This window comes from Gadus macrocephalus, chromosome 15, assembly GCF_031168955.1.
Source record: "Gadus macrocephalus chromosome 15, ASM3116895v1".
NCBI lineage: Eukaryota > Metazoa > Chordata > Actinopteri > Gadiformes > Gadidae > Gadus > Gadus macrocephalus.
The window spans coordinates 16,589,919-16,604,783 of record NC_082396.1 but is presented as its reverse complement, the minus strand read 5'-3'; the positions used below and the strand labels follow the sequence as shown (position 1 = coordinate 16,604,783).

Sequence of the window (14,865 nt, the reverse complement as noted above, 5' to 3'; positions counted from 1 at the left end):
AGTTCTATGTGTTCGATTGTAGCTAAATGATTAGCACAACCCCAACGCATGCATGTATGCACACAATACGCGTCACAAATGGCATATTTCACGTAGTCATACATGAGATCGATTATTTCGTTACGTTAAAGTCGTGTAAGGACAATCTCTAAACATCGGTAGTTTGTTTAATTCAGGACGTTTGAACTTATGGATGTGACGTTGCTAAGCAACCCTGGACTCATACTAGAGCTCTAGTTAGCCTGATGGCTAGCTGAGCACATAAGCTACCTATGGGTTGTGATGATACTAACACGTGCATATAATCATCTTTACTTTGCTACCTGTTTTTTTGTATCGTAGTACTATGAAAGCGCCATCTCGTTGTTACCCAACACATTGCCGTCTGCGATACAGACATAAGTAAGGTAATAACATTCACTCAAATGAGAACTACGTTATTAGAGTTTCTCCTCGTTCCCCGTTGGATGTGTGTGTGATGTGTGTGATTCTCTTCGTGTGTGTGTGTGTGTGTGTGTGTGTGTGTGTGTGTGTGTGTGTGTGTGTGTGTGTGTGTGTGTGTGTGTGTGTGTGTGTGTGTGTGTGTGTGTGTGTGTGTGTGTGTGTGTGTGTGTGTGTGTGTGTGTGTGTGTGTGGGGGGGGGGGTTCTCTTCCTGTTTGTGTAACCCGTCGACTCAACTCACCCATCACTGTTACTGCTTGGTGTTGTGCTGTGTTACTAGTCCAGCTCTGTGGCCTTTGCAACACCTCGGCACATTGATCAACCTGAAAGTGTAAAGTTACATTGAAATAATCACTTGAGCTTGTCCATTTTACAGTCAACTTAGCAGAAATGTTAGATGTCTAATGTAAATGTCTGTAAACTAGTATGTACAAGTGTGTATTACTATCACTGCCACTTCAATAATTACTACCACTGTATTGTAAATGTGTTGAGCATTTTATTGTAATCTAACCTCTCTGGTGATGGGTGAGGACAAAACCACGAAGCGTGAGCTTGGTCATTCACTTTTAATGGATTCATTACAAAATCCTGACAAGCCCTGAAGAAAGGGACCTGAGATAGCGTGTTGTTTGACCCCGATAATTGGCTTATATTAAGAAGGTGTTTGCATATATATATATCCTACGCATGGACTGATTGCTATAGGCCGTAGCTTGTGTTAGGCTCCAGTCTGGGCCCTCTTCTTCATGGCTGAACCCTGCTCGGGTTCTAGTTGTCATTTAAGTGCTTGTGCCCATGAATAACTTTTATTTTATTTCCTTTTTAAATCATGTCGTTATAACAGCAATTATAATGATAATAATATGATGCACACATTTATTTACACATTTTATTACTAATGTGTGCAGAGTGCTTTCGAAGAAAACAAATACCAGATAATACAGAATATAGATTTCCAAATAAAAACAATGAAACAGCAGAAATAAAAATTATCATCTATCAATAAAAAGACAATGTTCTCATTTGTTTTGTATTTAAAATAAGACACAGATGTTTCTTTCCTTTTCATACCTGAACTCAGATCCAAGTATATTGGGCTAAGCTCATAAGGAATTTAAATGTTGACTATTTACTGTGTGCTCTTTCTTTTACGGACGCTAGGTGTCAGCATAAGGCTGTATTCAAATATATTTCACACGAGGCCATGCCAGCTTCTGAACAAGGCACTGGCTTGTTCATTTGTGTCAAGTGTTTTATTTTTCTTCAGATGTGCACTGTAAAGTGGTCAGTCTGTAGAGTGACATTTTTCTCACACGGAATAGGTAATCTATCTTGTCATCAATGTGCAAATTCCTTAGTAAAAGTGATTTTTCCTTTCTTTACTTAAGTCTGTGATATTGTTACAATAAGTACATAGATTACTATTCATTACAATAATATAAAGAAATATATAAAGAAATAAAGGTATTTTTTTGCCACACATTGAGATACTAAGAATAAAGTTTTAATCATGCATATTCGCTACTATATGTTTCTAATAAATCATGTTAACCTACCCTACTTGAAACTACTTAGAGTTCATCAGACAAAGATGAAAAAAACGACTGTTCATTTAATGGTAGACTTGACAGGCGTATTTACTGTAGTTGCCAGAGCCAGAAGATCTTGTTGCATAAGCGGTGCTTTGCTGAGTTAAGTACTTATGTATACTCTGTGATTGTGTAGCCGTGTCACTTTGAAGGCAAGGCCTTTGGGCTGTTCTTCACACACACACACACACACACACACACACACACACACACACACACACACACACACACACACACACACACACACACACACACACACACACACACCTTTGTGGGGGAAACCTGAGAAGGGGTTTTTCAGAGGCTTCCATCAAGCATGGATTGGGAGGGGTTTATCGTAGAGAACTCAATCCTCATCTGCTAACACAAACCTTTTTGACACAACATTCAACATTCAATCTTGTCTTAATTAGTGGGCAATTATTCACTATTTTCTCTTTTCATTCTCTAGTTGATTTATGTATGGGATAATGACCTACGATTGAATTGGTGCAAATATCCATATTGAGATATATAATATGAGACAAGACGGAATTATGTCTTTACCAAAACTATCATCTGTCCTACAGGACATTTACAAGTCAATAATTTTGGCAAACAAACTTTGCCACAAAGTGGCACCAAACCACTGAAATCTTCTTGAAATTATCCAACCAATTATCACACCAGACTGTGGCAAAGGTGCAGGTGACTTACCTTTCTCCATATTTTTTGGTTTTGCTTTACTGTAACCTCCCATTGCTAAACCCCCAACCACCCCTGGCATACACCAGCACCTGCACTTGCCTACCACTATTTTATTAGTTTCGCCTTCAAATCCATCCACAACTACTCCAATGGGTTCTGAGTGAGGGCTGTTCGCCTGCACGTCCCCAGCCTCCGGACCTGTTCTTGTCGGACTGAATGGGAAAGTGCGTGTGTTTTCATGTGCAGGGATTAAGGCCTATTCCCAGCCGACCTGGGCCGCACAACAGATGTCGGCCAGGATAGTGCTCGCTGTTCCCGTGCTGATGGAGGGACGCCCGGATAGGTCTGTGCTGGCGCTGTTAAGCCTGTGTTTTGAGTGTGTGAGTGTCCATGTGTGGATGTGTGTTGTGTGCACATGTACATGGGGATCACAAGTTAAGCAGGGTCTCTGAAATGAACACCGCCTTACTGTCAAATGCTTCTCAATTGTTGTGATGTGGCAGGTAAATTCATCCCAGGCACCAGCCACTGTAGCATCAGGGCTTTCTGAGGGACATGATTCACGTTTCTATGGTTATTGTATGTGAACTAATAGAATATTATTGGCCGTAGCAGCCAAAGCATTTAAAACCAATTTGATATCTTTTTTTTTTTTTAGAAGTGGCTGAAATGTGAAACATTCTTTGGAGGACTCGGTGGTTCAGTACAGGATTTGTAACCTTGCCAAAACACACATGCACAGTTAGATTGCTGTGAGATGAATCTCAGACCAAGAGCAAGAACAAAACATGTCTCTTAAAGTAGAGAAGGTACTCTGTTGGTGTTGTGCAGCTGTTTGATCCTCTGAAAGATGACTCTTTGTTCCTGGGGGCCTGAGGCAGGTATGTCTCCAGGGCAAGTGTGTTTGACATAGCGCACGGTTGTACACCTCAACCGTCAGTCAGAGTGGAAAGACGATCCGCCTGCTGGGACAAGACATGACTTGACTCCACATTATCAGCATGGCCTCTCTATTGTCTGAAGTAACAGCAGAACTCTGCAGCGCTGCTTCAGGATATCCTGTGTGTGTGTGTAGGTGTGTGCATGTGTGTGTGTACCTGTGTTTGTGTGTGTGTACCTGTGTGTGTGTGTGTGTGTGTGTTCTGCTTTGTGTCACCTCAAGCTGTCAGAGCAGGAGAGTCACAGAGCCTTCCAAGCTGTCATCCTAATCACGTCTGAAAGAGCAGACAGTGTGTGTGTGTGTGTGCGCGCGTGTGAGTGTGTTTATCTTGACCTTTTCGTTTAGCAAGGGCTCATCTGTCCATCTCACAATTTTTTTTAACACCCTCACTTTGCTTGCTTTTTGACAGGTGTGTGTGTGTGTTTACTTCGTTGTCTGAGAAAGCAATGGCGGCCCTACTCCCAATTGAACCATGCACACAAACACAAACCCTTCTTCGTACCTACGCCGTCTTCTGTTAACACAATGACGACACCTGGACACCTTTGACATGACTCCTTCATGCCCACAAGAGACCTGCTAGACGTGTAGGTACACAGAGATGCTCTTTGAAGTAGAACTGTGATGATGTAGCTGGTGCTGCTGGATGTATTGGCTTTCTTGCCCTCGGGCGGTGCTGTCAGGAGAGAGTCTGGAGCAGAGAGTCTGGAGCAGTTAGACTGGAGCCTACATATCGTGGACAGACTCCGCTACTGTATACAGCCTTCTGGATTAGCAGGGACACACATTAGGGTTAGTTATGATCATTATGCAAATGAGGGATACCAGAACTGTTTCTTGCATGTTTGTACTGGAGAAAGGCGGCAACATGGAAACTAGCACACAGTTCCTTGTGGCATGGCGCGGCTGGCCACATGAGGGCATTGCAATAGGAGGCATTGTTTTGACCAGCGAACATGTCACCAACCGCCTTCCCAGGCGTTCTCATCTCACAGAATAGCACGCCTGGAAAGGATGCTTCCAATGTGCAGGAATTGGCAAGAGTTACGCAGGTTTAGTGGCAAGAGGCGGGAGAGAGAGTACTTCCGAGGGGATGATATCTGTCTCCATTCTGCAGATATTCCTTTTTTCAAATTCTTTGTTAAAAACTCCATATTTCTTCTCCTTATCATTGTCTAAGTTGTTCTTCTCCTCTGAACTGGACACGGCTCCCATGCAGCAAGAGAGGATGATGTTTCTGTAGTGGGAGGGTCCAGATCGATTTCCGTGGGTAATACACAGACCCCTCTGCTAGTCTAAGTCATTATAAGCTTCAGTGTGGGACAGATTTCAGAGATATGGTATACAATAAATACATAATGATGCATGATTTGGTTTAGGTATACAGTTAATAAAGTTAATATTGGGGTAAGAGGTGCATACATTTAGTTATGGGTTAGTTAGAGGTAGTAAAATATCTCAGTCTACTTATTAGACAAATTCGCAAAAACGATGATGGTAGTGTGTGTGTGTGTGTGTGTGTGTGTACACGTGTGTGTGTGTGTGTGTGTGTGTAAATACCTCTGTATTTTTCTTCTCTCAATTACCTCCTCTAATGGCGTTTATACATCTGCTTAGAGGTGGCACAGCTTTCGCTCTCTCTCACTCTCTATCATTCTATATGGTGTCTCTTTCTGGTTATCTCTGTCTCTCTCTCATGGTTATACTTACCATCTACCATACTATCTCATCCATCCCCACCCTTTGAGGTCCCCTAATCTGGTGTTTGGCCATGCCTCCACATGTGCTGGAAATTATTCACAATCCTTACTAATTTTCTGCACATAAAGAACCCCCTCTTTTGGGAACAAGCTTAATTGTGGGCCTTTGCTGATATGTGGTTTAGAAAGTGCTTTATTGAGCTGTAATGTTGTTGTGAAATTGAGTATGCATTTTGGAATGCGATATTTGTTCTGTAACGTCTTGCACTGACCATAATTAAAAGAAAATCGCATATATATAGCCTATATTGATATATTTTATGTATATATTGAAATTACTATTACTAATGAATTAGTAACGCTTACACTTAATTAAACATATATATGTACAGTAGGGTGCATCAAATTTCAATGGAATTTTTTTTATTTCAAAATATCAATTTGGCTGGCATTGCACTTTGTTCCAATTAACATAAAAGTGACTTTTACACAGTTGCATGTTCAATAGGGTTACCAAAGTAAAAGTTGTTTGTTTGCCCTTTGGGCAACTTGGGCATTTCTCAGAATTCAACTTTCAAGATTCTCCATTAATTTGTTTTATAGACTAAATGAATGCAGTTCAATGGGACATGTTCACGTGGCCTTACCCTGAATTTTGTGCAGCAGTGATGGATGTCGGACAAACACATAAAGTTTAATTGACTATATTGTTAAACACAAGGGGTGATGCTGACACACTTAAAATAACAAACCCTCTCTAGTGGCTTACTCACTGGCAACTAACAGTACCTAATGGTAAGAGCTGACACTAACTAAACTTCAAACTTAATTGCTCAGTCTGTGCCAGAGTCTGCTCCACTAAGCAACATCACCTGGGAGAAAGAGAGAGGAAATGGAACCTGAACTCTGAACCTAGCCAGTGCATCTCCCCCCAGATATGCCTCCCACCCACCGCCCTAGAGTAACCGTCCTATTCAGGGATTAGCTTGCGTTTTTAGCGGTGGAGGTTCTGCTGTTGGTTGCGGTCATTTTCAACTGCCTGCAGCACAATATGCAGGTGCTGCTCCTCCCTTGCCACTGCAACGAAGTCGGATGTGAGCTTGACGCCACACTTGGCACAGTCATTGACCACGTTCATTGCACGTACATTGACCTCACTTAATTGAACGCAGCATTAATGTGCAGTTGGTGCATTCGAAAGCAGCAATCCTTATTGGCGAGGTCAGCCAAGCTGGTGATTGGCAAGAGGGTGGGGAACTTTGGCTTGACAAAGCCAGTGCCAAAGCGCTGCCCAGGGATGTGCATGGGGAGATCAGCGGGCTTGTGCTACAAGATTGCTCTGGCAAGTGCACACTTGTCATCATTGGGCACCTTTCTGCTGAAGAGAGCCAGGGGTAGCATCTCAACAGTTAGGTACCAGCGATGCCTCTCCATCGCCTTGATCGCGGATGCTGCAATGCCCTCATCTACAGCCTTGTATGCCTGCAGGTGGTGGTAGAGTGTCAGGTCATTCCAGGCAGCATCTACAGCTTTCTCGCAGGTCAACCACCACTTTGCATAGATGTGTCTAATGAAAATGGCAAATGCCCGAATCTTCGGCACCTGCTACCGCGTGTGGTGATTGTGCCCTGGGGAAGCAACTCGATGTGCTTCTCCATCAAAGCCAGCTTGAGTGTATAGAGCAGCTTGGCCATCCATCGTGCCTTGTGGAGCGCTCCCGGTTATTGGAAGGTCACTGCAGTCTGCTCTTCACCATCTGCATCCAGATACACAAGACACAGCTGCACAAACTCATGGTAGTCACCTCGCTTGTGGTCAGTGACTTATTTTGCGCACCTGACAAGTTCAGCACGTAAATTGCCCAGGAGTGGTTGCTCGTGTTGCCAGGAATGTAGCGGGACCAGTAGCTGCTGTATTCTTGTGGTAATAGGTTACATTTCTGTCAGAGACGTGTGAACAAGGTAACCTCTGGCGAGCATGATGTCTCCACCTTCAGGTCTGTGAAAACCTGGTTCAGGAGGACCTCACCAATGTGGTGCCGGCACCCAGACCAAAGCTGTGGTCGGCCCAGTGAGAGCTGTATGGCAATGCAGGCTGCTGTGAGATGGCCAGTGTTTGAGGTAATGGTGTCAAAGGCCATGTTGCCAACCTGGTCAGCGCACCACCAGTCCTGCAGCAACTTGCATGTCAACCGGGCAATGATCACTCCACATGCCTCATTGGTCTAATTCTTATCGCCGGGACACCAAGCAGTTTCAGCCGCTCTGCATTTCCAACCACTGTAAGACGCTCCTCCACCTGGCGCACATTGCTGAGCATCGGTGTTAACTTGGTGTCCACTGCTTGTGCTGTTCCTCACTGATTGTCTCCAGCTCTTTGTGTCTTGCTCGGTGAGCTGTTTCGTAAGATGCAGAGAGAGTCTACATTCACCGCCTGACACTGCAACAAGGCCACGTGTGAATGCAGCCTGTTGCATTGGTGACATCCTCAACCTTGTAGCCAATGACACGACACTTGGTCAGCTAAGGAAGTCAGGTGGAATTAAGACGTTTGTTCCAGTCTTCTTATGCTTGTGGGATGGCTCAGATGGTGGAAAGACTGTGTCAGTATCCTCCTCTGACTCCTCATCACTCTCCGACTCCAAGCTTGACATTGCCGTCATCTCCTCCAGCTCCTTTACACAGCCGGCTGTTTGGCTGCAGCGGCACCTTGACGCTCCTCTCACTGCTTCACCTTGAGCTGCAGCTTTTTGTCCAATACACCAAATGTGGCCACTCTGTCAGTCTTCATGCTGGCCAAGAAAGCTAGGTCTTCTGGGTTATCAATCAGGTTTTCGACCTTTGAAGGCCACAACGGAAATGTGACATCAAGTCTTCACTCCATGGCCAGGGAGATTTTCAGCAGCTTGTTGTTAGCATTGACTAAGTCTACCATCTTGTGGCACGCTTGTGTGTGCCAATACCTATTAATACAACTTGATGACACAATGACACAACTACAGATATGATAGTAATGTGTAATATTGCATACCCAACACAGAAAGATCACCTCAAACAGAAAGATCACCTCAGTTTTCTTAAGATGTAGTATTGTTTACCTCAGATCTCCATGGCGACCATTGAGCACTGTTAACCACTTTATCCAACAAAAACAGATGTGTGGTGGCCCCCCTAAATCATCATGTACTGGAAAAATATTTTGCATATGTTGTTTCTACATATATTGGAACACTTATAGCACCCAGCCATATCAAAATTCAAGAATTGTGTTTTTTGATGCATATGTATATTTAAGTATATGCGTTAGTAATATAACTAGCAATGTATGCCAATGTCCACACCATGTGATAGTTAAGTACAAACGGGTCTTCCAATTAATACAAATGAATTAAACAGAATGGGTTCCTTGTTCAACTTCTAACAGGGTTCATGATTGTATACATATAATACATGCATATGGTATGTGTGAATATTCTATCAATCTGACATTAATGAATTAATTTCTCTTCTCGTACACAAGGTCATCACACTTGCGTTTAGATCTCCAACCCCCACAAGCATTACCTCATGCATACACACAGACCTCACATTCTACCTCTTTAACACAGTCCTTATCCCTTCTTGCTAATGTGTTACTAGACATTGTAGAGATACAACGTAGGACATATATGTTTGTAGACATGGACACTCACAGTCCAACAATACGCACAGACACATCGCCCCCAAGAATCACCCTTTAACTGCTGTTAGAATCACTTCGTTTTTTTCTGCCTACCATCAGCCCATTCTTTAGTCAGTCACAGCAGCTCTCTGTGAGTACACCCACATTAATTCCTTTAGCGCTAGCCTGGTTCTACCAGTCTATCTAGTCTGGCGCCACTTTGTCTGACACCCATCCTCTTACGGCAGATGCTTTCATGTAAGTCAGAGAGGAGAAAAGGTGTGAGTGCGTGGGTCGGTGTTTTGTGAGTATGTGCAAGAGTTCTCACAACACTTTTCTTGTGACAAGCCAGGTCTTGATTTTATTAAATGATTTCTAACATTTTTGCAACCGCCTATAAAGACACCATGCTCCACCTCATCTTCACATTGATTTATCCTTGACCCAAATAATCATTTACAATAGGCCTTGCTGCATGACATCAACGATATGTTTCTGTGGCAACCCCTCAGCCTAAAGGTTCTCATGGATATATGACTCATCTGGACAAAGTGCCAATATATTTTTCGTTATTTATATTAATTGACATTGAATTATAATGTTCTCTATTCATCCTGGTCTGCCATTATTTAAAGGATTAATGTCGACAAACACATATTTTATATACTAGTTAATTTCGGTTTGACTGAAGATAGCCAACTATCCACAAAAATAGTTCCAAATAAATCCAAATTGAGTGCGTATTTTTGTTATCTTTTTATGCACAATATAAGACATTTAAACTGCTCAGGGGATAAGTATTTGTTTGATATTTCCATGAGTTGTGTGGGTTGTAATTTGAAAGGAAAGAATAGTTTGCATTTAAAGTGAATAGGGCCCAGATTGTGATACTGTTGACAGAGTTGATTATTATATCAAACTGTTTCATGTTTTTCATTTTGGTGTTTCGTTTAGGTCTACAATTTGTGCTGCTCAGTATCCTATTAAGCACAGGGATGGGGAATTGTGAGATTGTGGGTGAATTCACGCACAACACACACACGCACACAAAAACCTATCCTTTTTCCAGTGCCAGTGTAGTTATCTGGGATGGTCTTTTCAGACTTCTGATGTACTTGATTATTTTCTTCTCCAGCTTTATATGGAGGGTCCTGCATTGGATGAGTTGTGGTTGTTCGTGAAGATGACCTTTTTCAGACTTTCTGATTTCTGGTATGTTTGAGAGATTAGGGTTTTTGTGGTTGTGGTTGAAGTCATGATTTAGTAGGTTTTAAAACGATTGAGTCAGGAGAATTATGTAACCATTGCAGGGCAGGTTGAGTGGGATTCATCGTGGCGAGACCAATCAATGGGAAACTATGACATGAAAAATATTAATGCTTTTGCATCTGAGAACTATTTTTGAACACTTATTTACTGCTAAATCATGAAAGGAAGTCCTCTTTTGTGTATTTTTTATATTTGTGATTGAGGTCTAATCTCCCTCCATATCTACCTTCTGCCTCGCTCTGCCCCCGTCAGCTGCCCCTCCCTCTGTCAGCCCGCCACAGGTTGTTGCCCAGGGAATGACTGACTTGCAGTAAAATAAATAAGTACAAAAACCATGTGGTCAGGGCAAGATTAATTCCTTTTCTCATGTCAGTCAAGGACTTACTGAGCCCGGCACGGCCCAGCATTATCACATTTTTGCTTATCAAATACAAACCTTATGCTTCATTCCTTCAAGTTTCATAGTTAGATCAAAATTGATCTAACTTTAAATCTCTGACATTTTTTTATTTTATTTCATGTCTTTTTCTTGTCATTTATTTAATAAGATGTTTATTGTTTCTAGATGGAATGTTCAAGCTCAAATGATTACTAATTAACTGACTCATTGTTGGTGTATGGTGTATGTCAAGCTAACTTAAACCTGCACTATGTAGGTTTTCTTATTAGTAGCCTCTAGTGGCGGGAGCTGCAGCTACAGCCTATAGCTATATCATTTCTGTCGTTCCCATGGGGCATAAGGATCGATGCAATGGAAATTAATTAGAAAGTGTCTCTCGACTGCGTGCTTCATCCTATTCAATGTTGGTTTGCCCACTTAAAGTGGACCAGAATAAAACATTTATTAAGAGATATTTAATGGATGGATAATAGAAGGGGTGTATTCTATTTTTTATAAATTAAATTAAATAGCTGCAAAAGAAAAGTTACATATTGCAGGATTAAATTAACAACAGGAGAATATTTACTGAACAAGATTGAATACAACTTGGCTTTGCGTATATGCTCTTAACAAACAGTAGTGAGGTAGTAATGATTATTATTCTAGTGTTTAACCATGACACCACCATCACTGATTGATGGACAGATAGGAGCTCTCTGGTCTTCACTCCAGTATGTCACATGGTATTGAAGTGAGCCTCGCCTGAAAGGAAGAAACAAGGTGTGAACGAGACTTGGACTTGAGCCCTTCTTTTATGAGTCTGACACTGATGTGTCTCTAGGTGCTGGGGGATCCCAAGAGCTTTGTCCTGCTTTCACCTCCCAAGTGTGTGTCTTTCAATGGGTGCCTCATGTGGGGCTCAATCCTCGCCGCACATGGGAGTGTGTGTGTTGGGGGTGCGAGCGTGACCTTATGTCAATGTCAAGCTGAATTCTTTGTGTGTATGTGTGTATTTGGTAGGTATATTATCGTTTTTTGCCGTCCAATCTCATGTGTATCTTAATGTACCATTGGTTTTCTTTTTTACCTCTCCTTCCATTCTGCCTTGCTCTCTCTTTCTCCCATCCCTCTTTCTCTTGATGTCTCCTGTTCTCTCTTGGTCACTCTAGCCCTCTTGCGCTCTCACTTGCTATTTCCCCAGATCCCTGGTGAATTATCTGTTCCCATGGCTTTCTGCCTGGCTGAGCTTCACTTGTGGTCAACGAAGAGCTCCCTCCAAGTCAAAGGTACTCAGTCCCTCAGCCTTTCTCTGTCTCACCACTTTTCTCTCACACACTTTCTCGCACTCTCTTGCTCTTTCTCTAGCTCTCTTGTGCTCTCTCTCTCTCTCGCTCCCTCGCTCTCTCTTGCACTCTCTCTCTAGCTCTCTCATGCTATCTCTAGCTTTCTCTCACTCTCAGTCTAGCTCTCTCTCTTGCTCTCGCTCTCTCCCTCTCCCTCTGTGACCTTGAAAACAGCTTTTTCATATGATACTTAAATCTGAGCTTGTTTACACACAATGCACCTACATTTAGAATTAGGCCTACTCTGATGAGGTAGCTTAGGGCCTAAAAACCAAGACTTGCATGTGTTGAGTGTAAGGGGCGGTGAAATGTCTGCCTTGGAGGTTTATCAAACTTGCAACCAAACAAATTACTAGTGTCCTCAGGATATGTATGGTCTCATAGTGTCTACATGCAGGACTCAAGAGTAGCTCCTAATGTTAGCAAAGCATGAGAGGCAAGGTTTAGCAAGGCAATAATCACTGGTCAAAACAAATGTTTTCACCATTCATGGTCCAGTGTGTAGAATTCAGTAGCATTTACCGATGACGTTACAGATTGCTTAAATTTCATAGTTTCCAAATTCAACCTGAAACAGGGGGTTCACCTACACTTTAACTTAAAGTGGATTGAATTATAAACATGTTCCCTCCAGAGTGGTTTGTCCATTCTGAGCTACTGTAGAAACCTGGTGGAGCAACATAGCGGTCTCGATCAGAAGAAGACCAACTCCCTCTGTGATGAAATTTCTTGTGCATCTTATATTCCACTTATGCTGATCCATTCTGCAAGTCGCCACTCAATTCTAAACATTACATGACCTTCCCCCAGTTAACATACAACAAACTACCTTGTTAAGTGTGTGTGTGTGTGTGTGTGTGTGTGTGTGTGTGTGTGTGTGTGTGTGTGTGTGTGTGTGTGTGTGTGTGTGTGTGTGTGTGTGTGTGTGTGTGAAAAGATGGTGGGGGGGCTTGTCCCTTGGCTGAGGCAGGTTTAGGCACACTCCTGTCTTTATTAACCCACCCCCCTAACCCCCAACCCCCCCCCCCCCCCCCCCCCAAGGTGTCTTATCTTAAATATGCTTCAGGCAGATGGGACAGGCCACTGGCTGATAGGGATTGTTTATCCCACAGTGCAGAATTGCTGATCTGTCTTCTGCATTTCCCTGACAGCTAGATGTTCATCTCTTTTTCTCTATGTGTGTGTGTGTGTGTGTTTGCCTCTCTCTTGTTCTGTCCTTCTCTCCGTCTCTCTCACTGCATCTGTCCTCTTCTCTTTTCCCCCGCCAACAGACACTGACATTGGCACCCATCAGTACTACCATAAAGGGGAGCCAGGTAAACAGTGTTTGTGTTGAACGTTGCTTTAAAATGGAGATCAAGTGGGGCTCTCTTGTTTTCTCTTCTGTTCAATAAATGAGACCTTTTCTATACGTGATGATTCAGCAATGTCCTGTGTTTAAATGTGTATATACGTATATATGTGTTTGTGTTTGTCTGTATATATATATATATATATATATATATATATGTTTGTATGTCTGTGTATATGTGTGTATAAAAAAACATAATATAAAATAAACACATTATTATTATGCACACACACACATATATGCAGACACACACACGGGTACACAGAAAAAGTGGTGGTTGGATCTTCCAATTAGCTAGCTTCCAAAGCTCTCCACTAGAGGGAGCTCCAAGCTCATCTCAGTGGCCTTCAGAAGCCTTGGCCTAAAGCCCCCATATCCTCCCGAAGCCCCCATCCTGTTCCCCTCTGCCTCTTCCTGCCCTGGACCAGGTGCCCCGTGTTGGGGCCTGTCAGGCTGCTCACTCCCTTATCTGATGGATACTGCTAACCCTGATGTAGCCAGAGTGCCAGAGGGCCTGAAAACCAGACAGGCTGCTTTCCTTCTCAAAGGCATGGTTATGGGGTGCCCTTGGTTAAGAAGTTGCATGTTGAAGTGATGGGTTATGCAGAGCTCCAGGTTCAGCCTTGGATGTCCACTTGTATTGTGGTGCTGAATTCTAAACCAACATAACTCTCATTGTAGTTAAATTATACATGATCTAAATTATACATATTGATCTCTAATTGGTTCCTTCTGTTCTTTCACTGAATATTTGAACGTATCTGATATTCTTTTTAATTGGTTATATTTTTGCAGTCGCCGATTCACAGACCAAACACTACTACAATGACAAACTCAAATTTTCAGAAGGTAAGTTTGTGTGTGTGCGTGTGTGTGTGTGTATGTGTTTGTGTGACTTTTTGAGTGTGCAAGCAAGAGACATAAAATGTGGATCCTAAAGCCCTTTCCTATTCCTCAATGTCTTTTTGGACACTTGCTCCAGAGCAAAGGGACCAGGCTTCCATGTTTCCCATAACTGCTGCACGTTAAATTGAAGGTGGGGAAAATCACAGTGTGCCATCTCCAAGTAAGATAGCGAGGCCATAGGCAAGGGTTGAGTCCAATCCATTTCCATTATAATAGCCCTCCATCAAGTCACAGTCTCAATGGGTTCACAGGCCCATATATTTAAATTAGACTTGAAAGACACTCAAACCAGAACTTTTGGATTTATGGAATAAACCATCGACAAGGCAGAAACCTTGAGAGGGAGAACACTAGTCGGCGGTCCATCTCCCAGAGGGGCTAGCAGACGCATGCACAGATTAAGACCACGCACATTCTCATTTAACACATGGCTATGGCTATTTTGTCAATTTAGTCATCTGAGTTTAGATGAGTGGGGAGAGAAAGAGAGCGGATTACTTCCCCACACTGGACACAGATACTGGTATGTGTGGGATACCTGGTACACTTCTGTCCCATGATCCCGTTTGTTTACCTGCGTCCTGCTGTCTATC

At 42.7% G+C, this 14,865-nt stretch overlaps 1 protein-coding gene across 1 annotated transcript in view; it reads left to right on the top strand.

Moving 5' to 3' along the window:
• The first annotated feature begins 17 nt into the window (after positions 1 to 17).
• The window catches only part of wdpcp (WD repeat containing planar cell polarity effector), a 54,466-nt gene continuing 39,618 nt past the window's right edge, over positions 18 to 14,865 (top strand). The window contains exons 1-4 of the mRNA XM_060073792.1: positions 18 to 407; positions 11,842 to 11,958; positions 13,287 to 13,331; positions 14,162 to 14,215. Of these exons, the coding sequence (XP_059929775.1) occupies positions 11,898 to 11,958; positions 13,287 to 13,331; positions 14,162 to 14,215 (160 nt within the window). The 5' untranslated portion in view covers positions 18 to 407; positions 11,842 to 11,897. The remainder of the gene's footprint in view (positions 408 to 11,841; positions 11,959 to 13,286; positions 13,332 to 14,161; positions 14,216 to 14,865) is intronic.